Source organism: Loxodonta africana, chromosome X (genome assembly GCF_030014295.1).
Source record: "Loxodonta africana isolate mLoxAfr1 chromosome X, mLoxAfr1.hap2, whole genome shotgun sequence".
Classification (NCBI taxonomy): domain Eukaryota; kingdom Metazoa; phylum Chordata; class Mammalia; order Proboscidea; family Elephantidae; genus Loxodonta; species Loxodonta africana.
The window spans coordinates 116526654-116553561 of NC_087369.1; the positions used below are offsets into that span (position 1 = coordinate 116526654).

Here is a 26908-nt window from a genome sequence, read left to right on the forward strand (position 1 = left end):
AGATGTGTATCCAATTTTATGAATGCCTGCTATAACTGTACATAATTGTATTCATGTGGAACCTGTATGTAGATCAAGAAGCAGTCATTCGAACAGAACAAGGTTATACTGTGTGATTCAGAATTGTAAAAGATGTGTGACAAAGTAGTATCCTTTCACTTAATTATTCAATTTGTAAACTGAACAAATAATATGAGAAGCTGGACATAAAGAAAAAAAAATCTTCACAACTGGACCAATAAAAAACATCAGGATAAAAGAAGAAATTTTAAGTAATTCCGTTCTACTTGGATCAACAGTCAATGTCCATGGAAGCTGCAGTCAAGAAATCAAACAACATTTTGCATTGCATGAGTTTGCTGCAAAAGTCCTCTTTAAAATTTTCAAAATGCAAAGATGTCACTTTGATGACTAAGGTGCATCTGACCGCAGCTAAGGTATTTCAGCAGACTCTTAGGCATGAGAAAGCTGCAGAATGAAAAAGGAACACCAAAGAAAAATTGATGCATTTGAATTACGGTGTTGGTGAAGAGTATTGAAGATACAGTGGACTGCCAGAAGAATGAACAGATGAGTCTTAGAATAAAAACAATTAGAATGCTTCTTAGAAGTGAGACTTCTGTTTACTTACTTCGGAGACGTCATCAAGAAAGATCAGTCTCCAGAAAAGGACATCATGGTTGTTAATGTAGAGGATTGGTGAAGGTGAGATAAATTGACAGAGTAGACGAAACAACAGATCAGATATAGCAAATATCATAAAGATGGCTTAGCACCAGACAGTGTTTCCTTCCGTTATGCGCAATGTTGCTGTGAGTTGGAGCCCGATCGATGGCAGCTAACAACAGCAATAGCACTTGAACTGACCTCTTTGATTAATTGACCTTTGCCGATTTTCTAGGGTCCCTGGGTGGCACAGGAGCCCTCGTTTTGCAGTGATTAAAATTCTTGGGTGGTAAAACAAAAGGTCAGTGGTTTGAACCCACCAGCTGCCCCGCAAAAGAAAGATGTGGCAGTCTGCTTCCATAAAGATTACAGCTTTGGAAGCCATGTGGGGCAATTCTACTCTGTCCTATAGGGTCGCTATGAGTCGGTATCAACTCAATGGCAGTGGGAGGCTGGCTGGTGCAAACGGTGTGACTACTAGCCTAAAGGCAGTTCAAACCTACCCAGAGCCATGGAGGAAAGGCCTGCTTACCTGCTTCTGAAAAGACTACATTGAAGAAAACCCTATGGAGCTCAGTTCTACTCTGTAACACATGGGGTCGCCATGAGTCAGAATCGATTTGAAGGCAGCGTTTTGGGGGGTTTTCCAGATTTTCTAATGGTCTTTTCTAGTCATGTCATGGAGCCGCCCTGCTGGCACAGTGATTAAGATCTTGGCTACTAACCAAAAGGTGTTGGCTGTTCAAATCCACCAGCCGTTCCTTGGAAACCCTGTGGGGCCGTTCTACTCTGTTATATAGAGTCATTTTGAGTAGAAATTGACTCAACATCAATGGATTTGTTTTTTTTTTTTTAAATTTGTTTTTTCGGTCACGTCATATATAAGAGTTTTAGTGTATTAAAAACTTTTGCTGTTCACTCATCTTTACTAGAAATATTACCTGTATAGACTAAGCCCATCATTTTCTCTCCTTTCTACAGTAGAAAAATGGGCCATTGAGTGTTTATACATTGAAGATTCTGTGTTTTTTTCCCCCCATGATTTAACTACATCAATCTTTGGATCTTTAGATCACATAAGCAAAGGCAAGTTAAGGTATTAAAACACTGAAGACATCTGTCCTGTTTCTCTCTATCACAATAGAGAGTATTATGTTACCTGTAGCATACGGACTGTCTGGAAATGAGAATCTAATGGTGACCTGAGCATAATTTTGCTGGCAATCTTAATTCTAATATCAGAGATAGAGAGGGCTTCCAGTTGTGCCTAAGCATAATAGATGATATATTAAAATTGGGATTCCATTTGCTGTAGAGGAACTTGTATTCCTATTGAAGAGATAGAATTTACAGATAATAAACACTTAGCAAGTAATATACTAGACTCAAATACTTAGCTGGTGCAGGAAAGCTTATAAGTTTTCTAGGAACAAAGAGAATGAAGAGCTGAAAAGCGTAATTATGGTAGCAAACGTAGAATGTTTGTGTATGTTTGATGAGGGAAAGAAAGAACGGCTCAGGAAGACCTGGAATTTTATAGGTGTTATAAGTGAAATGTCCTTTTCACTGTGCATTAGAGAATAACTGATGAAGTGTAGGAATATAAAAAGAAATACTATTTTAGGAATTACATGATCTAACTAAAATCATACTAGGGCTTGTTTCTGAAGGGTGAGGAATGCGTTTATGTTTAAATGCATGTAATTTTTTTTTAATGTATTCAGGTGGACAATACTGTCAGAATTCTGCTTAGTACAATAGAAGTGGAACTTGTTTCATCATCTATACCTTGTATGGATATATTGACTATAGAAATGGCAATTTTATAAAGTTCAACCTGCATTTACTTTTATACTCAAAACCTTCCAGGAGTTTTATCAGTAGAAATGCATATATATTCTAATATTCATGCTTAATGTATATATGTACCATAACAGTATAGAAAATATGTTAATATTAAAATTCATAGAACATTTATTCATTCACCAAATACACTGAGCATACCTTATACCTTAACTGTACATGGCACTGAAGTGTTCTAAGCAGAGTATTAAATAAAAGAACGTGTTGCCATCAAGTCGATTCTGACTCATAGCTACCCTAAAGGACAGAGGAGGACTGTCCCATAGGGTTTCCAAGGAGCACCTGGTGAATTCAAACTGCCGACCTTTTGGTTAGTAGCCGTACTTAAATAATTAAAGGAACGGGTGAGTTAACATGATACGTGAACATCATAAGAATACTTCCCCATTCTGTCGATTTATTATTTAGGACTCTAAATAGTTTATTCTTAGCTGGCTGACAATAGGACTATTGAACAGAAACATGTCCGTTTTACCCAATGCTTATTTATTCTTACCATTTGTAAGGCACTTTGCTAGATCCAGTGAGAAGTGTAAAAATTAGCCCCTACCTGTTTTAAGGAGGTGACAGGAATATGAGTATCCTGATAAAATGATTGCTAAGGATTTATTCAGGCTGATTCTAAACAAAGTTTTTGAAGACTGATCTCCATCACGTCCTAGTTTATTCTAACTCCTGCAAAGTCAAAGTGGCATATGATGGTTAATACTAAGGCAAAAGAAACCGATTCTTTATGTCATATAAGCAAAGGCAATGAACACAGTCAAATCCATTTGTTACATTCAGGTTAGTGAATCTAAGGCATAATTACATAAAAAATAATTACATAAAAAACTTGAGATCCAGTTTATCAAAGTCCAGGTTATTCCTAAGCAAGCAAATCTTTAGGTCATTAAACTACTTATGTTATTAAATTCTGCCCCTGATTTGAAATTAGAAAATGTATCTGATGTCTGTAACACTTCTAGGGGGAAGATACTAGGTTTCCTGCCTCATGCTGAAACTTCTGACTACAAATAATGTGAGGTTATAAGCCCTAAAATGATTGGGATCAGATGATGGATTCTGTGTGTGTGGTGGAAAATTTGAAAATACGGTTTTCGTGAGGAGAGAATTCATGTAGAAAATGAAGTCTGTTGATGTATAATGAGTAAGACAAGCCAAAAAAAAAGTGTTTGCCAATTTTGCCTGTTGTTCTGGCACTACTCATTAGTGTATGCTTACTTTTTTCTTCCTGAGATCATACCCTTTATTAGGCAGCAATATTCTGCTGATGGAGAAAAGAAAATGAGCAGTTCACAATTATGTAAATAAGACGTAGTTTTTCTATTTCTGAAAAGTAATAGAGAGAACTTTCCCTCTCCTAAATGAACAAAACCTCAAATAAAATTAGAATCCTTGTACTTCGCTACCCATTAAAGGGTGACAATAGTAAAAATTTGTAAAAAGAAAACTGTAGAAACATAATAAAACAGGATTATCTTGGCAACATTGAGATATCTGTATATGTGTCATGCTAAAAATCTAGCTAAGAACTGATCTTTGCAAGATCAATGGTGGATCTATGCATGAAATGTGATTTGTATACTTAAATAATTGATTTAACTTGTCGTTTATAACCCACACAGCAGAAAGAAGTAATGTAATACTGATGCACCCTTGTCCTTCCATGTATAGCAGAAAGCACCTGTTTACCAAAAAGTCACAGGTGCATTTTCCCTTTCCGTCCCCAAAGACAGACTGTCGTGTGTAGTTTACAAAAGCTGTTTGCTTCTGTGTCCGCCATGGAGATTGTGACTACTTTTTATATGTGGGGTATTCCTGCAGTTTCTCATTCATTCGTATTACTTTAATGTGTTCTATTGTTTTTTTTTTTTTTATTATCGTAAAAAGCCACTTCATTTTTGTTAAGGGTATTAGTCATATTCCGTAGTTTCTAATTTCATTTTGTAACCTGTGTTAACTTTTGGAATTTCAAATATAATTGAAGGTTTTAATTTTAACTCATAAAATCAAGAAATGATATGGTGGTGTCAGTGTTCTAAGAATTTTTTTTTCTTCCCCCGTAAGGCATTATGTGAGGCAGATTGAAAGCATGGAGACAATGGTGAGAGCTTTAAAAAAGTGGCAGTTGCAACATAAAGGCAAAGATGGATGCTAAAGGCATTTTGAAAAGTAACAACTGATGAGACTTTGTGAATGGCAGGAGAAGCATAATTAATAATAAAAAAAAAAAGGAAAATCTAACTCTGTGGTGTTAAGCAATGATAGCTGAAAGAATAGTGGTGCCATTGGGGAAAACAGGATAATCAGAAATAGACTTTAGTTTCTGGGGGGAAGGTGGTCAGCTCAAATATGAATATGTTACTTATGAGGAAATGGGTTACCCAATTGAACATATTTAGTTGGTATTAGAGAATATCAGACTGTTTTTCAAATAAGAGGATGGGGCTTAGGTACAGAGATTTGGGGATCCTCAGCTTATATATAAAAATAAAAACCTTGATGTAAAGGCAATGTATCAAGATAAAGAGTTTATAGACAAAAGAGCAGAGGGTCTTGGGGAATGCTCCCATCTGGATGATGAGAAGAAGCAACAGAGAAAGAACGGCCATGTTCCTTTATAGAAGTATTCAGAAAAAAAGAAATTTGTATTTGGAGTTGAAGCAGCATTATACAATTGGCCTCAAATAATCTTTCCAAGTGTCAGGTGGTGTTTTTCTTTTCAAATAAAGAAAATTCTCACAAATACCACAATAAAGGTACACAGAATTATTCATATCATATAATGTGGGTCTCAAGTCAACCATATTGACAAAATTTTAATAAGTACAAATGTCTCTTGCTATAGAATATTGGCATTCCTGAAAAGCTTCCTATGAAAAATATATTCCATATATTGTGTCTTGTTTCTAAATATTAACTTTATAATTAGAGACTTAAAGGAAACATTGAGCTGTTTTCGCCCCATCTTGATGCCAAACACACAATATCACTGTAGCAACATTTATAACACCATCACCTAATTTTTTTCTACTACAAACACTAGTTACAGAGTTTTCACAACTCATTTGTATCTTTATAACCATCCATGAGGTAGACAGGCAGGTAGTATTATTCCTGTTATACAGGTAAGAAGATTGAGGCTCAAAGCGGTTAGGTTTTTTGCCCAAAGTCACATAGAAAGTGAGTGAGACTTGGGTCTTCTGATTCCAAGACTAGCATTTCCTATGTTTTTGCGCTGTCTCCCCTTTGTTACTCTTTCCTTTGAGGCTCTTATAAGAGAAACTTTAGAATTTCATCAGAGCAGATTCTAAAGTCTCATGATGAATTTTCTCTCTGTTTTACTCAGTAAAAATTCATTTAGGCAAAATTCCATACATCTGGTCAGAGATCTGCGTATACTGTTGACCTAAATTTACTGTCTATGAGACTCTGTTGAGTGTATTTTGAGGCATATTAATTCTTTCAGGCATTTTTGAGTAAACTATCTTGAAAGGGATCTTAATTGGTACCCTCCGGAGACCCAAAAGAGTTAATTGACTTACAAAACATATGTGGATTGCACTTAGGGAATAGTTCATTCATCTGTTAGCATCTGGATGTATGTTTCTTTGTTTTTTTACCATTATACTGTATTTTTACTCAAATAACACACATCTTCTACAGTTGTTTGCCAATCGCTCCCTCCCCCCATGAGGTATTTTCATAAGCGCCACTGTGCCAATTTTTTTTTTTTACATGTTGTGAAAAAAAAAAAAAGGCATCGCATACTTAGGAAAATACCTCATGGGGGAGGGAGCAGTTGGCAAACAAACATAGAAGGTGTGCATTATTTGTATAAAAATATGGTATATGCATGCCTGAAAACTATGGCTGTTTAAAAATATAGTATGTAAACAATATGCTTATAATTAAGAATAATTCACTGTAGCTCTGATACTTTATAAAAATGTAAAAAAAAACCCTTCAAATTCACAATGCCATGTTAAAAATATCCCCTGATATCTATGTAACTTATGCATTTAATGTAATTTGAATAACTAAAAAAACTTTTTTACAGTAAAGCACTATTCACATTTTGAAAATATTACCAATTATTTTTATATCATCTATTTGGAAATATGGGAAACAAAATTGTTCAAGGTGTTTGTGTATATGTCATTCCAAAGAAGCAAAACACTTTTTTTGTCAGTCTGCATTCCTCCAGAGAGACAATAAAATATTGTTTTGCTGAAATCTGATTTTCACCTTATGTTAATCCTACTCCTTTCAACAGTTGGCTTCTTCTCCTGCTCCCTTCTAAACATAATCCTCCATCAAAGCAAGAAACAAAACAAAAAATATTCCTCAAGAAAGATAATTACAAATACATAAAAGCAATACAAACACTATAAGTAAATATAATGAAAGTGGCAATAGGATATAGGAGATGTATGTTGATGACTTCACCATTCAAAATGATATGACCCATCCTACAACGCCATCTCAGCATTCCTTACCCTCTTTTCCATCAACATTGCTCTATTTTTCTCTCCATTTCACCTCCATAAGCATGTAAATATTAGATTTCATAGTCACTTAGAATATGGCTACCACCAAGACCCCAAGCTTTGAAACATGCCTTTCTGCCCACAACCATCCTCACGCAGCCCTCTGGAGGCCATTTGTTGCCCTTACCCCATGACCTTATCTTTATACTTCCTAACCCCTTCCTTTTCTCCAAACGTATTAGATCCCTTCTAGTTGTGTTTGCCACATAACCTGTACATTTTAAGCACACAAGCTCTAGCACTGTAGAATCGCCACACTTTTCCTGAAGCCCCCCTCCTCTGGCTTTCTGCAGTATGTACCCTACCAATTCCATTCTCCTCCAATTCCAAGTTCTGTAGTCTTAGTCATCTAGTGCGCCTTCAATAGAAATACCACAAGTGGATGGCTTTAACAAAGAGAAGTTTATTCTCTCACAGTCCAGTAGGCTAGAAGGCCGAATTCAGGGCGCCCGCTCCCAGGGAAGACTTTCTCTGTCGGCTCTGTAGGAAGAGCCTTGTCATCAGTCTTCTCTTGGTCTGCGAGCATCTCTGCAAACGAACCTAAGGGCCAAAAGCCTCACTCTGCTCCTGGCACTGCTTTCTTGGTTGTATGAGGTTCCCATGTCTCTCTGCTTGCTTCTCTCTTTTATATCACAAAAGAGATTGGCTTAAAACCCTATCTAATCTTGTAGAACTATCAATTTAACTACTGCTAATCCATCTCATTAACATCACAGTGATAGGATTTACAACACACAGGGAAATCACATCAGATGACAAAATGGTAGACAATCATAAAATACTGGGACTCATGACCTAGCCAAGTTGACAGATATTTTGGGGGGACACAATTCAATCCATGATATCCATAAATTAAAGAAGTCATACAATCCATCTGACAGGATCCACTATTCAAGATTTCTAAATTTAGGCCCATAACGGAGTCCACACAGCCTTTCATTTAACTCTAATTATCCTTTTTTCCCCACGACAATAATTCTAAACTGTGTTTGTGCTCCTCAGTTCCCCGCGTGTATACTCTATACTCCCAGAAGATCATCTTTTCTCATTCTTGACTAAGAAGATAGAAATCATCCCTTTCATTCACTGTCCCATGTCTCAAGGAGTACGTTATTCGCCCCCCTTTTCAATTACTGTTTGCTCACTCTTTAATGCCTTATAATCTTTTTACAGTCCCATCAATTTATATAACATCTTTGTATGTTCTTATTTTAATCTCCCTACGAAATTACAAGCTGTGTAAGGGCAGGCACGGTGCTTTCATATCCTCTTCTGCCCTTTGCTATTGCAATGTTTTGCCATTTGTTGTCGTTAGTTGCTGTCAGGTTGGCTCAGATCGTGGTGATGTTACGTATAACAGAACAAAACATTGCCTGGTCCTGTGCCATCTTCATGGTATTTTCTGTGTTTGAGTCTATTGTTTTGTCCACTGGATCAATCTGTTTTACCAAGGACCTCCCTCGATGTTCTAGTTTACCAACCATGATGTCCTTTTCTATCATTTGTTCTGTCCTGGTGATGTGTCTAAAGTTAGTGGGCTAAAATCTCACCATCTTACTTGTAAGAAGCATTCCGATTGTATTTCTTCTATGACTGATTTGTTCACTCTTCTGGAAGTCCATGATATATTCTTTGCCAACCACACAATTCGAATGCATCAAGTCTTCTATCTTCCTTTTTCATTGTCTAACTTTTGCGTGCGTATGAGTCGATTAAAAAGACCATGGCCTGGTTGAGGCACACCTAAGTCCTCAAAGTGATATCTTTGCTTTTTAAAATATTAAAGAGATCTTTTGCAGCAGATTCACCCAGTGAAATATGTTATTTGATTTCTTGACTGCTGCCTCCATAGACATTGATTGTTGATCCAAGTAAAATGGAATTATTGACAATTTCAGTTTCTTCTTCATTTATCATCATGTTGTTTACTGGTCCAGTTGTGAGGATTTTCATTTTCTTCACGTTCAAGCATAATCCATACCGAAGGCTGTAGTCTTTGACTTTCATCAGTAAGTGCTTAAAGTGGTCTTTTCAATAAGTAAATATGTTTTAAATTAAAGGCATAAAAGAATTTCGGGTACCAATTTCGGCTTTTCCTGCCCATACTTGGAAATGCTGCTTAACTAAAATTTGCCTTACTTATTCCTGAGAGTCAGTAGAGCATTTTTGTTTAAGAGCCTAGACCGAGACTGCCTAGGTTCAAATACAGGCTCTGCCACTTACTGGTTATATGATTTTGAGAAAATTATTTAACCTCTCTTTGCCTCATGTTTCTCATCTGTAAAATTTAGATAATAACAGGATATATGTCATAGAATTTTTATGAGGATGAAATGAGTGTGTGTGTACTCCTACTTATATACTTATAATTTTAGTATTTATATTAGTGGCTATTTTCATTATCCTTTCCGTTATTTCATAAATGATCACAAGGCATTTGAAAAATTCAAAGAACCTTTGCCTAGACTGTATGTATCTCTGTGCTTTTATGTGTTCTTGCGAAAATACTTGAAAGTCTCTGACATTTTGATTCAGCTTTCATTTGGATAGTATTTTCTCACCTGTGTAGACAAATGAAAACTTCCTACAGCCTTTCTTTGCATGGCATTCAAGAGTAGTTGCTACTTAAATTGCACAAAAGTGTCAGCCCTTTCTCATTTATCTGATTATTCTTTTTTTGCAGGAGTGGAGAGACTTTTCAGGAAAAAGTTTGGATAGATATCAGAATTCTGCAAAACATAGTCTAGATATTTATTTCAGTCTTACAGAAGACATATCTAAAGCAACCTTTCTGACTCTGAGGCAGGTTATTTTATTTAGAACTGAAGGCATATCCAGTGATTTTTCTGGATAGATGTAGCTTCAAAGAATCTCCCTATACATTTAAAAAGGTTCATTTCCTTCCTCATTAGCTATTAGCTTGCTATCAACTTTATTCTCTTATTCTAGCCCCTAAAATACTGAAATGAGCATGTGAGTGGTATGGGGGTACCAATCAAAGTTAGGGAATTTCTTTTCATTTGCAAATGTATTACACAGTTAATATTCATACTGTTTATAAATATTCATGGGATAATATTTTTTACTTGAAATCAATAACAGTCATTTTTTTATGGTATTAAAAAGTTTTTATAAGCTTCACATTAATCCAGTTGCCATCAAATCAATTTTGACTCATGGTGACCCATGTATGTGAGTAGAACTGTGCTCCACAGGATTTTCATGGCTGTGAACTTTGGGAAGTATATCACGAGGGCTTTCTTCTGAGGTGCCTCTGGGTGGACTCCAACTGCCAATCTTTTAGTTAGTAGCCCAGTGCTTAACCATTTGTGCCACACAGGTAAACCTAAGCGTCACATTAGAAACTATGTAATAATCGTATGTATTATAATACTAAGGTTTGCTGAATTATCCCCTTATTGCTGGTCATCTAGGTTTATATATACATATATATACATATATACATATATATATATATATAAACCACTGTAAATAAGACTGTATCAATTTATTTGGCCAAAAATCCTGGTATCTTTTTCAGACTTTTTCTTGGAAAAAAGTTTACCAAAACTAGTATTAATGTGTAAAACATTATAAATATTTGTAAGCCTCTTGGTATTTTTTTCCAGAAAAGTGTGCCGTTTTTTTCCTGTTAGCACGTTACATAAGAGTTCCTGTAACTGTACCCTCAAAGGTACAAGGTAGTCTACTCTTTAAAAATGCATTTGCTAGTTAGACAAATGAGAAGTGGTATCTCAGGTCAAACAACATTTATTAAGCACTTATTATATTGCCAAGGAGCCTTGGTGGTGCAGTGTTAAAGTACTCAGCTGGTAACCAAAAGGTCAGTGATTCAAACGCACCAACAGCTTCTCGGGAGAAAGATGTGACAGTCTGCATTTGTCAAGATTTACAGCCTTGGAAACCCTAAGGGGGATAGTTCTACTCTGTACTACAGAGTTGCTATGAGTCGGAATTGACTTGATGGCAATTTTTGTGTTGGTTTTTATTGTTTGGCAGTTGGAGTGAAAGATTTTTTAAAGCCTTACTCTGCTTTTGAGAACTAAAATTCTCTTGGGAAAAGTAGCCATAGAAAGTATTAGAATGCAGTGAAAAGTCCTAGAAAAATCAGACGTACTGTTGGAGCACTGAGAATGGAGTTAACTATGTCTAGAAGAGTCGTGAAAAACTTCATAGAGAGTTGATTGGGCAGAGGTACCAGAAAGATATTTCAGGCATGGGAGATGTGACCCAAGGCAGGGAGACATTAATGAGTGTGTTCAGTATGGCAATTCATGAGTATTAAGTTTAGAGGAATGGCATGAGATAACAATCAAAGATAGATAGATGATAGTCTTTTCTTGAATGGCCTTGCACATTTTGTTCCTGTGCATCCTGGAGCTTGGAAAAAGCTAACGTGTATCTTTTTTATAATGTTCTAATTTATATAATTCATGTTTTGTATATATTATTTCATTCATCATCATAACAACCTTGTGAAGTTAGAACTGCTTTCCGTGTTTCACAGCTCAGGAAACTAAGGTTACAAAAGCTAAGTAACTTGCTCAGGTTCACATAATAAGTGGTGGAGAAATAATTCAAAATAAGTATGTCTAACACCAAACACTGTGCTTCTTCTACTGTACCCTAGCAAACTACTGGAATTACTGAAAGATCTTAAGCCTTGTATTGGCAAAATCAGATTTTTGTTTTTTAAAAGATAACTCTGGCATGCTGTGGAACCAGATTTTGTGATCCTATTACTAATTTTGCTGTGTATTTCTGAGAGGACTATTTAGGAGAATATATTGTTCGTTCAGATTCTGATTTGGGTTCAACTGACATTTAGTCAGCAGTATCTATGTGCTGGGCACTCCGCTAGGTGTGTTTCACTATATTATCTAAAAAACATCTAAAGTAACATTAATTGTGATTGAATACATTTTTGAAAAAATGTCAAAATATGTTTGATATTGTTTGGCAAGTTTAAGCTACTAGTAAAACTGTTTTGGAAGAACGTATGTGATATCAAGTGCTAAATTTTTTTTGTCAGTATTACCAGCATGATGTCTGGTTGAGTGTCATTCATAGAATTTCCTGTGGTCGGTCACATCTTAAAAAAATCTATTTCTTCAACTTTTAAGCAGCCAACCATATGTGATACTGATATAGTAAGTGCTTTAGAATTTGGTGAGAGATTGATAATCTTATATAAGGAAGGTTAAATTCTAATTATCCCAGTTTGAAAGTAATGACCATTTGAACGGATTTCTTATTTGAGTTTTCCTACCCATTAAAAAAGGGCCCCATAAAAGATACCTGAATCCTTTACAAGTTAGCAAAATAATTTGAATAAAAGCACCATGTTAAACCTTTGTTTTAGAGACTAAAGGCTAGAGGTTACAGTGGCAAATATAACTTTTTAACTGGAGAGGTGATGATAGACCGTTTGAAGTTGATGGAAAGATATAGTCTTAAAAAAGGAAAAGAGGAGAGCTTCTAGAAGGACTTTATCATATTCAGGACAGCAACAGAATTAATGACTGGGGAACAAAAGCAGATGTGTGCAGCGTACACGTCAACTCTGTGTACTCAGTAGTGGTAATTATGTTGTTCCTTTTTGATTAAATACACATATGTATTGCTGTTGGCCGTAAAAAGAAGAGTTAATTGCAATGACTGTTCAAAGGAAAACAACTAACATTGAAAGCTAGAAATGTATATACCCTGTAAAAAGATTGTAGAGCTACAACCAGGAAGAAGATAAACTTACTGTTAAATGCCTCAACTGGGAGCCAGTAGGAGAGAGGGACCATAGAATGACAAAACATGCATTGTTTTGGCTAAATCACCCTTAAGCCCTTCCCCTCTGTAGTAGTGTAATGTGATAATTATGTGCACTGTGAAATGAAAAAAAAAAAAATTGGGTCTTTCAAGTTTCACCTTCTTTTTAGGGGAAATTCTGGCAGATCTTTTCAGGACTTCGTGCTTTACAAGGCCTGCAGATTTTTAGTTTGCGTACTCATCCCACCTCCAAATGCAGTTAGCTGTGTGTTCATTATTGGCAACATTTGTCTCAAGAGAAGTATGTAAGGGAATTCTAAAACTTGAGGTACCTGAGACAATCTGAAACTTGAGGTTTGAGTGCAACTCTTCTGTGGCTAGTTCCATTTCTATCCGAGCAACAGCCATTTGCCATGCTGTTTCTAGGGAAGGAATGTCCAGTAATCATGATATAACTATACTGTAACTCTTCCCCCCTTGCCACATACCCTTGTAATTACCACACGGTTTTTTTAACCAATCTAAGAAACCTGTATATATTCTTTTAAGCCAGTCACCTTAGGAGTGCGCATTACAAGAAGTCCCACCCTAAAATGATCTACCACCAGTCAAGTAATGTTTTTCAATGATCTAAGCCTGTAATTACCCATCAAGTGATGCCTTTTACTGGTCTAAGTTTGTAAATACCAATCAAGTACTATACTTCAGGTCCTTTGTTTCCCCCTTATAAAATGTCACTGCTTCGTTGCCATATTGTATTACTGGATTCCACCACATGGAATTAATTCTGTTCCCAGTTTGAGCTGTCTCTTTTCTTTCAATAAATCTCTCAATTTTACATTAATCAGAGTATGAATAGTTACTCTAGGACAGAAGTGAAATAGCAAAACTTTTGAAAAGGAAGTTTTAATAGAAATATTCATGGTACCTGTAAAAGTTTAGAGTAATTCACAGAAAAACCAGGTAAAGAGGAACAATAGGAATGAATTAGACAAGAAAATCCCTACTTAACCAACATCTAGAAATGCGGATGCTTATAATAAGTCAGGAATGCGGGAAATATTACCTACATTTATACAGCCAAAAAACTTAACTGTAGATGATATTTTATCATAACAGTGTAATGAAAGAATTTAACTATTCTGAAGTAGGATCTATATGCTAAAAACTTCCTATTTTATGTGGCCAGCTCAGACTTTTCTTCAGTGGTCTGGATCTGTATTCCAACTGCCTACATGAAATCTCCACTTGTATAGTTCATAGATTTGAAACTTGTTAGGTCCAAAGCTGACCATTGATGTTTTCCTACAGATCTCTCTTCCAAGCTTCTCCATTTCTGTTGTTCATGCCAGAATGCCAGGAATCATTCCTAACAATGCCCTCTTCTTCCCTTTCATGTTTTATCCACCCCAAGCCCATTCAGCTCTACGTCTAACATAGACGGCGAAAACATCTGCTTGGCACCATCTCTTTAGTGACCCTAATCCAAGCCACTGTCTCCTGTTTGGGCTACAATAATTGCTTCCTAAAGGGTCTCCCCATTTACTTTCTTGACCCTCCCCATCCATTGTCAACATAGCCAGAGTTATCTTTTTTAAAGTGCAAATTTTCACAACCCCTCCTCCTCCACTACACTTAGAGTGCAACCTAAACTCCTTATCATGGCTTAGAAGCCTCTACCTACCTCTCAAATCTCATCTGCTTTCATTAATTTATTTTTTGGTTATTAGGGAAAATTAGGTATAATAGATTTATGAGATGATAATATCCAGGTAATTAATCAAGCCCTGCTTTATATATGTACTGATTTCAGTGGTAAGGAACTTAGAAAATTATTAGAATTATATTCCTATAGTTGTATTAGTTTGTATTGCCAGTCCCTTATTCATGAGCATATAGTAATTCTGTTAGTATCCATATTCAGTTGGGAAATAAGCACAGTGCAAACATACGCTTAATATACCTTTACAAGCATCTTTTATTTGACCTATAACCCTGTTACCAAGCAGCATAATTGCTAATGCAGGCAAAACTATAATAACTTCAACATTATATGACCCCAGCACTAACACTTATGACAACTTGCATTCAGTTCATGTGAAAATATATTGCTTTGAGTATGTACATACTTGTAGACTTCATTATTAAACTTTTCTTGGCAAAACTCTGTCAAATGCAAAAATATATACTCGTTGCCGTCGAGTCGATTCCGACTCATAGTGACCCTATAGGACAAGTGTAGGTTTCCAAGGAGCACCTGGCAGATTTGAACTGCTGACCAAAATTTTAGTTAACAGCCATAGCTCTTAACTACTACGCCACCATGGTGTCCAAATGCAAGAATAAGTATGCCAAATTATATAGTTCTATTAATTTCCTTGATGAGCTCAGGAATACAGTTTTTAGAAAATTTTGCCACAACCACAAAAATTAAACTCAAGAAGGCTAATGTTCTTTCAGTGTAACATTAGAGCTTTGTGAAGATGCTGTCTACATGCATTTAATTCTTGCCAAATAGCATATGTGAAAGTAGATTTCTATTCAAATGGTTTATCAATCCATATGGTCTTTTCACATCTTATTAAGACTATAATATTACAGAAGTAAGGGCATGTTAGTAAAATAATCATTAAGTGATTGTATAGATTAAAGCATTTGTAAATGCCGATTCAAAAAATGCATAGTTGTTTGGTGTGAAACAGTGTTCATCTATCACATCTAGTTTATAGAACTTTGTTTGGTAGTACAGAATATAAGTTGTCTACATGCTTTACCAAGGAGTTGTTATTGTGCAGTGGTTAAACACTCAGCTGCTAACCAGAAGGTTGGCAGTTGAGACCCACCAGACACTCTGTGGGAGAAAGATGTGGCAGTCCACTTCTGTAAGAACTTACACCCATGGAAACCCTACGGGGCAGTTTTTCTCTCTCCCGTAGGGTCACTATGAGTCAGACTCCAGTTGATGGCGATGGGTTTGGTTTTACATATTTTATCTTTGGAATTTTTCAATAATATTTACTCAATTATTATTTAAAACTAATCACACACTCGTACAAACATATGCTCAAGCTTGTAATTTCAGGTTTCTTCAACTAGAATTTTTTTTCGTTCTAGCCTTAGTTAACAAGTTTGCATTTTCCATAGCCCTTAAAATTTTTCCATAATTTATGTATTTTATTTTAAGCCCTTCTATTGTAATATTCGGAAACCCTGGTAGCATAGTGGTTCAGAGCTACGGCTGCTAACCAAAAGGTCAGCAGTTTGAATCCTCCAGGCACTCCTTGGAAACTCTATGGGGCAGTTCTGCTCTGTCCTATAGGGTTGCTGTGAGCCAAAACAGTAATGGAAGGCAAGGAGTTTGGTTTGTGGTTTGGTATTGTAATGTTCAGTAGCCTCCTTTGACAAGGTTCCCTTTTACCACTATGATTCTAATTCCAAGGAGAAAGAAGAATGCATTATATATATTTGACAAGTGAAGGCGTTAGTATAGAATTGTTATAAAGGATTTATCAGCATCTGATAAGCTTTTTTTATTGAGAAGAATGCCATTCCAGAATTTACAAAAAATCCCCAGAGTAGGACAATTCAATATAGCATGACCTCAACTCAGTAAAGACATGACCTATTAAAATTATTCCAGTTTGAGAAATGGAAGTGTGTTGAATCTTTTATTTATTGCAAGGAAAACAAATGAGCTTTAAAAAATTATTCTTCATGATGAGAACAAAGTATTGCAACAATGCTGTATCCTGCATTGCTTTATAGAAGCTTCAACTTGCATATGTACTTTCCAATCCTGGCCTTAAGCTAAGACTGTGAACAAGAGTAGGAGATTGCAGTTTGTTTTTTAGCCTTCCATTTTAAAATTCACACATACTCTTTGCTACAGGCAGAATAACAGTTGGAGAGGAGACAGCAGACGAAAGGACTGAAGTTCTTTATGGGAAGCTTGACTGTCCACTGCTCTTGGTTCCCTGGTCAGGCTACAGAATTTTTGTTATTGGAAATCATTATTTAGAGGGTTTGAAACTCTCACTTCTTCCTCCTCTACCCCAGCTATCTGTTAACCGTATCTTCCAATAGTTGTTAGTAAGTTTTCTTTCTTCCCCCCGCCCCCCCGAGGCTTTATTTTAAACAAATGCATTTGGACTGAGGTTTTCAGGCTTAGAGCTTGTACAAATGTGTGAACCCATACGTTGAAATATGCTTAGTGAAGTTTTTGCAGTTAAACTATATAATGTAGTTTTCATATTGAAGTTGCTCTGATTCAGTATCAGTTCAGGCTGTGTTATATATGAATCCAATGTAGAAAAACCACACTTTATTGCTAAGGACACATGTTAGAGGAACAAAAGATGATGCTTTTGAACTCATATTGGGGACTCATAGTCTTAACATTTTATTTAATAAGAGTTCTAGTTAAATTGTGCTTTCATTTACGGTGACTTTTTAACATGTTTTTCTCCTAAGAATGGGTCATTTTCTAATAGATTTTTTTTTTCCACTATAGAGATTTCTTACTTGGCCGCCATTTACTATTTCTTTTTTTTTTTTAAGGCCAAAGAAGCCCAAGGTGATGAGCTTTTGCTGTTGTTATTGTATAAACACATTTGCTTCATTTCCATGTACAACATTCATATAAAATGAGACTATTCATGTATCAATGCAGTTGAGAACGAATACAACTGTGTTCAGGCTGCTTCTAATGTTCCTTCTCTTTTTTCTGTCTCCTTTCTGGATGAGTCACTTTAATGCTCTGCCACTTGGCTGATAGTAATTCTTCAACTAAATATATTCAGTTAAGAAAAATTACAGTGTGCTTATAATCGTGTTGGGGCCTATCCACATATAGCCTTACAACAGTAAATTTTTGCTTGGGCTTTGTTAGTGCAAAGAGGTAAGAAGTGCTTTGTTACTTGGTCAATGGTTAAAATTAATAAAAATTAATAGAAATACTTAATTCAGAGAAAAAAACCTTAAGTTCCTGGAAAAGCTTTTATATTTACATAAAATTACATATCCTGAACATGGCCTTGAGAATGTCCCCAGAATAATGCAATTTATTTTTCTTAAATACTTATCGGTTCTCGTATGTACTGTGTCAGTGAAGAGTCTTCCCATTCAAAATGCCACTTAAAATGTTTCTTTTATTATTTAATTTTTAAAACTATGAATTAGAGCCAGTCTGTCATTTAAAATGTTTCAATGAAGATCACACTACTATTGTGTATTTGCGTGAACCCAGGAAAAAAGTATATGAATATTTTTCAACTGAAGCAAGTAGATAAATAGGATTTGTGGGGAAAGTTTCTCCTACATATAACTCAAGAGAGTATACTGAGCTTAAAAGGTTGGTGGAGTATAAGGAGAAAGCTATAATAAAGAACCTGATAGCTATAATTTCATTTTTTAGGATTATAATTCAGATTTAGTAATTCTGTAGCAGATATAAAAAATGAAATGAGAGAAAAAAAATTAAAGTGCCACCAGACTGACTAATTAATCAGTCATTGAAAATGCCTGTAGTGGGAATTTGCTCAGATAGAAAATGTTTGCACTGTCATTAAAGACTCTCTAATTTATATTAGTAAACTAATATAAAGACAGGCACAAAAACATACTCCGAAGCTGAGGTTATACAGGAGACAAGCATTTCTAACCCATTCTTGTATTTGAAATGTTCTTGGAGCTTCAGGTACTCTATCTTCACACAAACTGTGCTATAAAAATCTGTATAGACTCCCTTGCCCTCCTCTATCTCCCCTCTCCCTCTCCTTCTCCTCTTCCTCTCCTTCCTCTCTCCCTCTCCATCAACCTGCCCCCACTCATACACCTCTATTGAAAGTAAGATGGACTGGGACCTATTTAGTTAAATAATCATAATATTGACTTCCAACTCTTAATGATTGAAGCAAGAGTATCCAAGGCAAGTATTCAGGCAGGCATACACATGCTAATTCTTTTCCAACACTTTTTTTTTTAATTTTAGTCTCTTGGATCTCTGGTGGCACAGCCATTAGGAGCTATGGCTGCTAACCCACAGGTTGGCAGTTCGAATCCACCAACTACTCCTTGGAAACCCTGTAGGGCAGTCCTACTCTGCCCTATAGAGTCACTGTGAGTTGGAATTGACTCCAAGACAACAGGGTTTCTTTTGGTGGGGGAAGGGTAGGGGTCTTTTAGATAAGTCTAGAAAGCCAGAAAATCACTAACTTTTAACTATGTTCAAAGAAATATGGCACAAGTTTTAATTTTCAGAAATATTCTTTAAAGTTGGGACCTGATAATGTTGCTTAGAAATTGTCTGTTCATTAGCGTAATTGTAACTAGTTGGCACACCTAAATCTCCATGTACCCTATAAAATCTACAAAGAGAAAACACTAAGTTTAGTTCCCTTGGTTAGAAAGAAGACCAAGACTATATTAAATCAGTCCTTAGTGGAGGTCGGGGATAGGGAATATCTGATTTTTATTGCTCAAATTGCATCTGAAGTGTTGCTTAATTCTTAGTAGCACGTATACAGTAGGGATTTGTGTGTTGGAAGGTAGAGTGTAGGGAGAGAATAATGAAATTTGAAGCTAATGTTTATAGATTATCTATTATGTACCAGGAAACCCTGATGGCATAGTGGTTAAGAGCCACAGCTGCTATCCAAAAAGCCTGCAGTTTGAATCCACCAGGCATTCCTTGGAAACTCTATGGGGCAGTTCTACTCTGTCCTGTAGGGTCGCTGTGAGTCAGAGTCAACTTGATGGCAACCGTTTCGGTTTTTTATTTGTTTCTTTTTAATTATGTACCAGGTATGATTATAACCAAAAAACCAAACCCAGTGCCGTTAAGTCGATTCCGACTCATAGCGACCTTACAGGACAGAGTAGAACTGCTGCATAGAGTTTCCAAGGAGCAGGAGTGCCTGGCAGATTTGAACTGCCGACCTCTTGGTTAGCAGTTGTAGCACTTAACCACTATGCCGCCAGGGTTTCCAAGGTATGATTATAGGTATTTTGTATTTATTGACTCATTTAATTGGAATGAATATCTTTTGAAGAAAGTATTATTATCTTCATTTTGTAAAGCAGGAAGTGGAGGCCCAGAAAGGCTATGTAACTGGCCTGTAATAATTGGTATGGATGGCTGACATTAGAACCTAGGTTGATCTGATGCCTAAATCCATTCTTACTCTCCTCTGCACCCCTACAGGAGAAGGAGCCCTGGTGGTACAATGGTTAAGTGCTCAGTTGCTAACCAACCCAAAGGTTGGTGGTTCAGACCCATCAGCCACTCCATGTGAAAAAGCTGTGGCAGTCTGCTACCGTAAAGATTACAGCCCTGGAAACCCTATGGGACAGTTCTGCTCTGTCCTATATGGGTGCTATGAGTCAGAATTGACACCAACAGGTTTTTTTTTAATCTTTAAGGGAGCAGATTGCCAAGTCTTTTCTCCTTCAGAGCGACTGGTGGATTCAACCTACAGTCCTTTTGGTTAGCAGCTGAGCGTTATAGCTATATATAAGAGTAATATGCCCTTGTGTCAAAGAGTGATAAAGAATACAGATTTTATTTCAAGATGCTAGCCTTCCAGGTATTAGGGATACTGCTTTACATTTACAATTTCCGGAGAAGTAATCAGTTTGCTCATATCATACCCGTGCGTCAGAGTAGGGCATACCTCGTACCGTTTTTGTGACGGTTAAATTGTGTTAATACATAAAACTCCTCAGGATACTAAAAAAACCCTGTTGGCATCGATTTGATTCCAGCTCGTAGTGAACCTGTGAGGTTTCCAAGAATGTAAATCTCCATGCAAGCAGACTGCCCGATCTTTCTCCCATGGAGTTGCTTGTGGTTTTGAACCGCCAACCTTTGGGTTAGCAGTTGATAGCTTTAACCACTGTGCCACCAGAGCTCCTTATTAAGTATCAGTTATTACTTAAGAGCTCAAGTAATGACTAACCCTTGTATCACAGGAGGACTAGTTGATGCAATTGGGTGTTTGTATCCTGGCAGATTAAGACGATATGATTGATACCTTTCCTATAAAATAGGTTGACTTGATCAGGATTGCTACAAGGCAAAATAAAGACTGAAGGGTAAGAATTCAAGTAAGCTGATTGTGACTGTAAATAAACAAAAAAAATGGATTATGTAAACTGTCAAAATTAAATAAGTCCCTTAGGATGCAGTGAATATTTTGATCTAGTTTATCCACCACCCCAAATTCATTGGGCACCCCTTCTGTGCCACACTTCACCTCCAGGCCCAGTCCACTTAGTTGTCTTGCTTTCCAGCCAGAGTGAGAATTTAAGACCCTATTATGCATTGAATTGTGTCCCCAAAAAATGTGTATAAATTCAGCTAGGCCATGATTCCCAATATTGTTTGGTTGTCCACTATTTTGTCATCTGATGTGATTTTCCTATGTGTTGTAAATCCTACCTCTATGATGTCAATGAGGCAGGATTAGAGGCAGTTATGTTAATAAGGAAGGAGTCCTGTTAGGCTCAGTGGTTAAAGTGATCAAAACCACCCAGAGGCTCCTCGAGACAAGATGTGGCAGTCTGGTTGCATTGAGATTATAGCCTCGGAAACCCTACGGGGTCACTATAAGTCAGAATCGACTCAAAGGCTGTGGGTTTTTCGTGGGTATGTTAATAAGGCAGGACTCAATCTACAGGATTAGGTTTTATGTTGATTCAATCTCTTTTGAGATATAAAGAGAGAAGTGAGCGGAGAGGAGGGGTACCTAATACCACCAAGAATGATGAACCAGGGGGAAGCACATCATTTGGACCCGTGATACCTGTGCTGTGAAGCTCCTAGGCCAGAGGAAGATTGATAGCGAGAACCTTTTCCCAGAGCCAGCAGAGACAGAAGAAGCCTTTCCCTGGAGCTGGCACCCTGAATTTGGACTTCTAGACCCTAGACTGTGAGAGAATAAATTTCTCCTAGTCAAAGTCATCCACCTGTGGTATTTCTGTTATAGTAGCACTAGATAACTAAGACATAGCCCTTGAAGTAGAATTTCACCAATGAGAGAACAGAAAATGGAAAGGGCCAGTAGGTGAATTGCTCACCACCTCCAATCACGTGTTCCAAGTTACAGTTGTTTCATTTGGTTTCTTTGGAAACCAGGACCAGCTAGATAATTTGCAAGGCCCAGTGCAAAATGAAATTGTGGGCCTCCTTGTTCAAGAATTAGTAAGAGTTTGAATAATGCATTAAACAAAGCACAAGACCCTTTTAAGCATTGGGCCCCGTGTAACCGCACATATGGCATGCTTATGAAGTTAGCAGTGATGGAGACAACCTGAGAGACTAAGCAACGAGCTGTATTTTTTGTAAAGCTGTGGCAGTTCAGTAACTTAACTCTCTTGTATTTGCTTGCTTTTTTTCTCTCTTCCCCATTCCTTCATGCTTGTTTCCTTGGAATTAGGCCTCACCCTCAACGCCAATAGGGCCTTACCATGTAATCTTTGTCTTAGGCTCTGTTTTCTGGGAACCTAGACTATGATAGGAAACCCAGGTGGCGTAGTAGTTCAGTGCTGTGGTTGCTCACCAATAGGTCGGCAGTTCAAATCCACCAGGCGCTCCTTGGAAGCTCTATGGGGCAGTTCTACTCTGTTCTATAGGGTCGCTACGATTTGGAATCGACTTGATGGAAACGGGTTTGTTTTTTTGTTTAGACTATGATACTGTGCAACCTGAGTTTTTCAGATTTCAGAGGCTGATGCTAATCGCCTGTTATGTCCCTTGTAAGGTAACATAGATAGCTCTTCCAATTTAATGTTATTCATTTTATATAATGATATTGTTTGCTTAATACAGCCATAAATTTGCATGTAAACTAGAATCCTTGGAAACAGCTCATATTTTATTCTCTTTTATTCAGGCATAATATTATTAATTCATTAGATGGGAAGAGTAGAGGAGCTTAATAAGGAAAAGTATCCTTTTTCTTATGCAATTTCTTCAGTTTCCTTTTTGTCTAGGAATCTCCTACAACCCTCCTTCCCATATATATTACTAGGTATATTGCACATAATAATTGAGATGGTACGTTTCAACCATAATGATTATATTTAAACCGCTACATGCATATGCATTTGCAGGAATTGACATTAATTTAAATGTGAACCAAAACTTCTTGAAGCATTCATATTCATTCAAAAAACATTGAGTACCATGTGAAAATCCATTGCTGTTGTGTTGATTCCAACTCATAGGACAGAGTAGAACTGCCGTATATGGTTTCCAAGGCTGTAAATGTTTATGGAAGCAAACTACCGCATCTTTCTGCCATGGAGCAGCTCGCGGGTTCGAACTGCTGACCTTTCAGTTAGCAGCCAGGCACTTAACCACTGCACCACCATGGTTCAGCCATGAGTAAAGCTCTGTGACAAGTACTGAGAGAAATGCAAAGAATTAGGTAAGGATCTTACCATTAAGTAGCTTGACGTTTTATAGAGGAAACTCTGTGTATTTATGTACATGAGACAAAAATAATTCTCATTCAGAGCAGAAGGTGATATATGGAAGATTGCTTAAACAAACAAAAGGTTTCTATAAAATCGTAGTGAATTTAGCAATGCGGTGGGATTCTTAAAGGCAAAGGATTTACTGTGTGAAATTGGGGAGAATGGCAGATGTCTGTGAAACATTGTTTTATTCAGAATTCACTTTTAGAGAAAAAAGAAAATTCACCGAGTTAAAAAATAGTACATCTTGTTATTTGAGGTATCTAGGCTTTTGTGTGCAATACATTTCTGTATTGAATAATCAGAAGATGAAGTCATCATTATCACCATAGCTTTTTATTATTAGTATTATTACGGTGGTCAATACATATGTAACAAATTGTTTACCGTTTCAGCATTCTTCACATGTGGAATTCAGTGACGTTAGGTTTACTTATTATATTGTTCAGTCATTACCATTATCAGTTTCTACATTTTTGTATCAGTCTTACCAGAAGTTCAGTGTTCCCTAGGCATTTGGGTTCCTCTTTTTCCCTGCCTGCTGCTCCACCCCTGGTAACCACTAATAAGCTTTGGTCTCTGTACACTTATATATTCTAGTTCTTTCATATAAGTGGAATCATACAGTAGTTGTCCTTTTGTGATCGACTTTCTTTACTGAGTGTAATGTTCTCAAGGATCATGCATGTTGTGGCATGTGTCAGGACTTCATTTCTTTATGGCTGTGTAATATTCCATTATATGAATATACCACATTTTGTTTATTGATTCATATGTTGATAGACATTTTCACTGTTTCCACCATTTGGCTACTATGAATAGTGCTGCAACGAACGTTGGTGTGATGAATTACTATTGCTTTTACTAGAATACTTACTGTTGTGATCTAAACCTGCTCTTGGGACATATTTTTTTTTATTGCAGAATATTATTGTGAGTTTATTTCTTCCTGTAACCTAAATTACTTAATGATCTATTTCATGTCTTCAGTTTTTCCATCAAGGAAATGGGAATGTAGAAATCTTTGGACTAATTAGGTAGACTATACAGGAAAAACCCAAGTGAAAGAAATTCAGTTTAAAATCAAAGAAAATGGTTTCCTCCACAGCAAACTCATCCTTTAAATAAACCAAGCATGATTGCCAAGGCATTAGGACATTTTTGGCAAGACAAAGCTGTCTTAGATTTCTCCAGTAAAGAATGATTTCCAAGCTTGTCCGATCTAAATAAATGGAACTAAATTAGACAGAGCTATTTGAACTGACAGATGCATAGGAAAAAAATTGTCTTTAGTGTTGCTGTTTGATTTTTAGTCTCTTGAGCTTCCATGTATATTTAAGGTGGTTTCTTCTCACCAGATTATGAAGGTGTGCGTGTCAGTGTGAGGAATTTGTATTAGAATATTTTGGCTGAATTTTTGCTGGGGGGTTGATTTTGTCAGTCTCTTGAATTTTTCACTGTAATACTTATATGTCTCTGAATGAGACAGAATTTCCTTTTAAAAAAGAGTTGTTTTAGTCTATTTCTGTTACAGAGTCCTTTAAGGAAAAGTCCTGTTATATTCGAGAGGCCTGGATTTAAAAAACAATGTCATGGACTACCTATCAAATTGTAACACTTACTTTGTCCCGTTTTGTCCTTTTTCAGCAAGAAGCCCCTTCCCTGAATTCTGTTAATATTGATAGAACTGACTTTATAGATGATTGGCAGACATGCATTAATAGAGTATCCATAAAATAGTTATAAGTTAAAAAGTACATATCTCTAGTAAAAAGGCATCAGGAGAGATCTGGAATGTGGACATGTATTTAGGAGCATTTTGAATACAACACTTAAATTATTGGTTGTCAATGCGAAGGGAAGAGAAAGTCAGGGGTAATTAAAGCAAGTAATAATAGTGCTTAAGGGCATGTTGAAACTTTTTGGTGTATATATATGCGTATGTGTTTGCTGGGGTTTACTCTAAATTCTCTTTATGTATCAACAGTTATTTTTCACACCTCTATGTATATGAAAAGAACTAAAGAGAGGAACTTTTACCATAGATGTTGGTTTATAAACATCAGGATATTTCAATAAAAGAAAAATATTTGATCAGTTTTTATATAATTTAACCTTAAGTCATTTATATAACCGAGAACATGCATTAATAAGATCCCTTTGAACCTTAGTTTCTCTTTAATCTTCAAATTAGATTTTAAAGAATGAAATATTAGGATTTCCATCAATAAATTTAGATAGAAATGGATTCATTTGAACTAATGGCTGAGGAAAATGGTGACATTCCCATATTAAACGTGATGATTTGGTATATTATATTACACATTTTCACTTATTTCGGGGAGAGTAGAAATTTTATGAGCAGTAATTTAGAAAAACGTGATTTGACTTCATGAAACTCTTCTGCACATTAAAAAAAAAGAAAGATAAAAATAACTGTAGCTGATATTGTTTTCTTTTGGTTGTTTGTGGAACACTTGTTAAATATTGTTAATGTTTTACACATTTTTTCTTTAGTTTCAGCTCAAATTCTGAAGAGCAACCTCGCAGGAATGGAACAACAAATCATTCACCTGGAACGTGACATCAAGAATTTCCCCGAAGCAGAAAATCAACATGATAAGTTTGTGGAAAAGATGACAATATCCTTTACTTATTTAAGCGTTTAGCATTTTTGATAGTGTCTATTAATTAATTAATTTGCTAAGTCTGTGGTTAGTTCTAGACTTACCAGTCTAGCCACACCACCTGGACATACTTGCACATGTGCCATTTTATATTAGCAGCGTATATTTTATTTCATGATATTTTCAACTAGGTAGAGTAGGCAAAGGGCAATTATATAAGGAAAAATACCATTTCTCAAATAATAATTTCATTTGCAGATCAACAAGACATGCAAGGTAAGCCGTATGAGGCTTGATTTGAAGTAAAACATAACGAAGAACCTTCTTATGTAACCAAATGCTTAAAGCCAATGATCAACAGAAAATGTTCCTGATCTGATTTGTTTTCTCCTTTTATATGCATGCAGTTCTCCAGGGCATACATGTATCTGCAAGGGTAATCGGGGCATGACTAATATCAATAGACTGATCGGACTGTGAAGGATCAATGGATGCATGAATGGATGGGTAAAGGAATTGATCAGTAGAAGATATATTTAAATAAATGAAGTGGATATCTATATAACGTTAAGCATTTCTTGCTATATAATTGCTTTTTTTATATGTAGTATGTTCATATAAATTTCAAAAATAACTGAAAAGAGAACTTGAGAAATACTATTTAGCTTGAATTGTTTAATGTTAAATCTGTTGTCTAAAGATAAACTACATTAGAGCTGATTTTATTTTGTTTTGGTTTTCAAAAGTTAAGACCATATCATCCTGTGCTAGGTTTAAGTAAATATCTTGAAGTGCAGATTGATTCATCATTTTTATATCTCTACAGGGAATAAATACTGTAAATTCTTTATCTGATAATAAGGAAATTCCTTCAACAACTATATGGCAGTCGCCTTGTTTCAAGGTTAAACTTGTAGCCTTTTTCTTCTTTGATGCTTT

At 36.2% G+C, this 26908-nt stretch overlaps 1 protein-coding gene across 10 annotated transcripts in view; it reads left to right on the top strand.

Annotated features, from left to right (window-relative positions):
* Positions 1-26908, top strand: part of DIAPH2 (diaphanous related formin 2) — a 940735-nt gene that overhangs the window by 564268 nt on the left and 349559 nt on the right. For all 10 annotated transcript variants that reach the window (XM_064277942.1, XM_064277941.1, XM_064277943.1 and 7 more), the window contains one exon: positions 25860-25984. In XM_064277942.1, coding sequence (XP_064134012.1) covers positions 25860-25984 — 125 coding nt within the window. The remainder of the gene's footprint in view (positions 1-25859; positions 25985-26908) is intronic.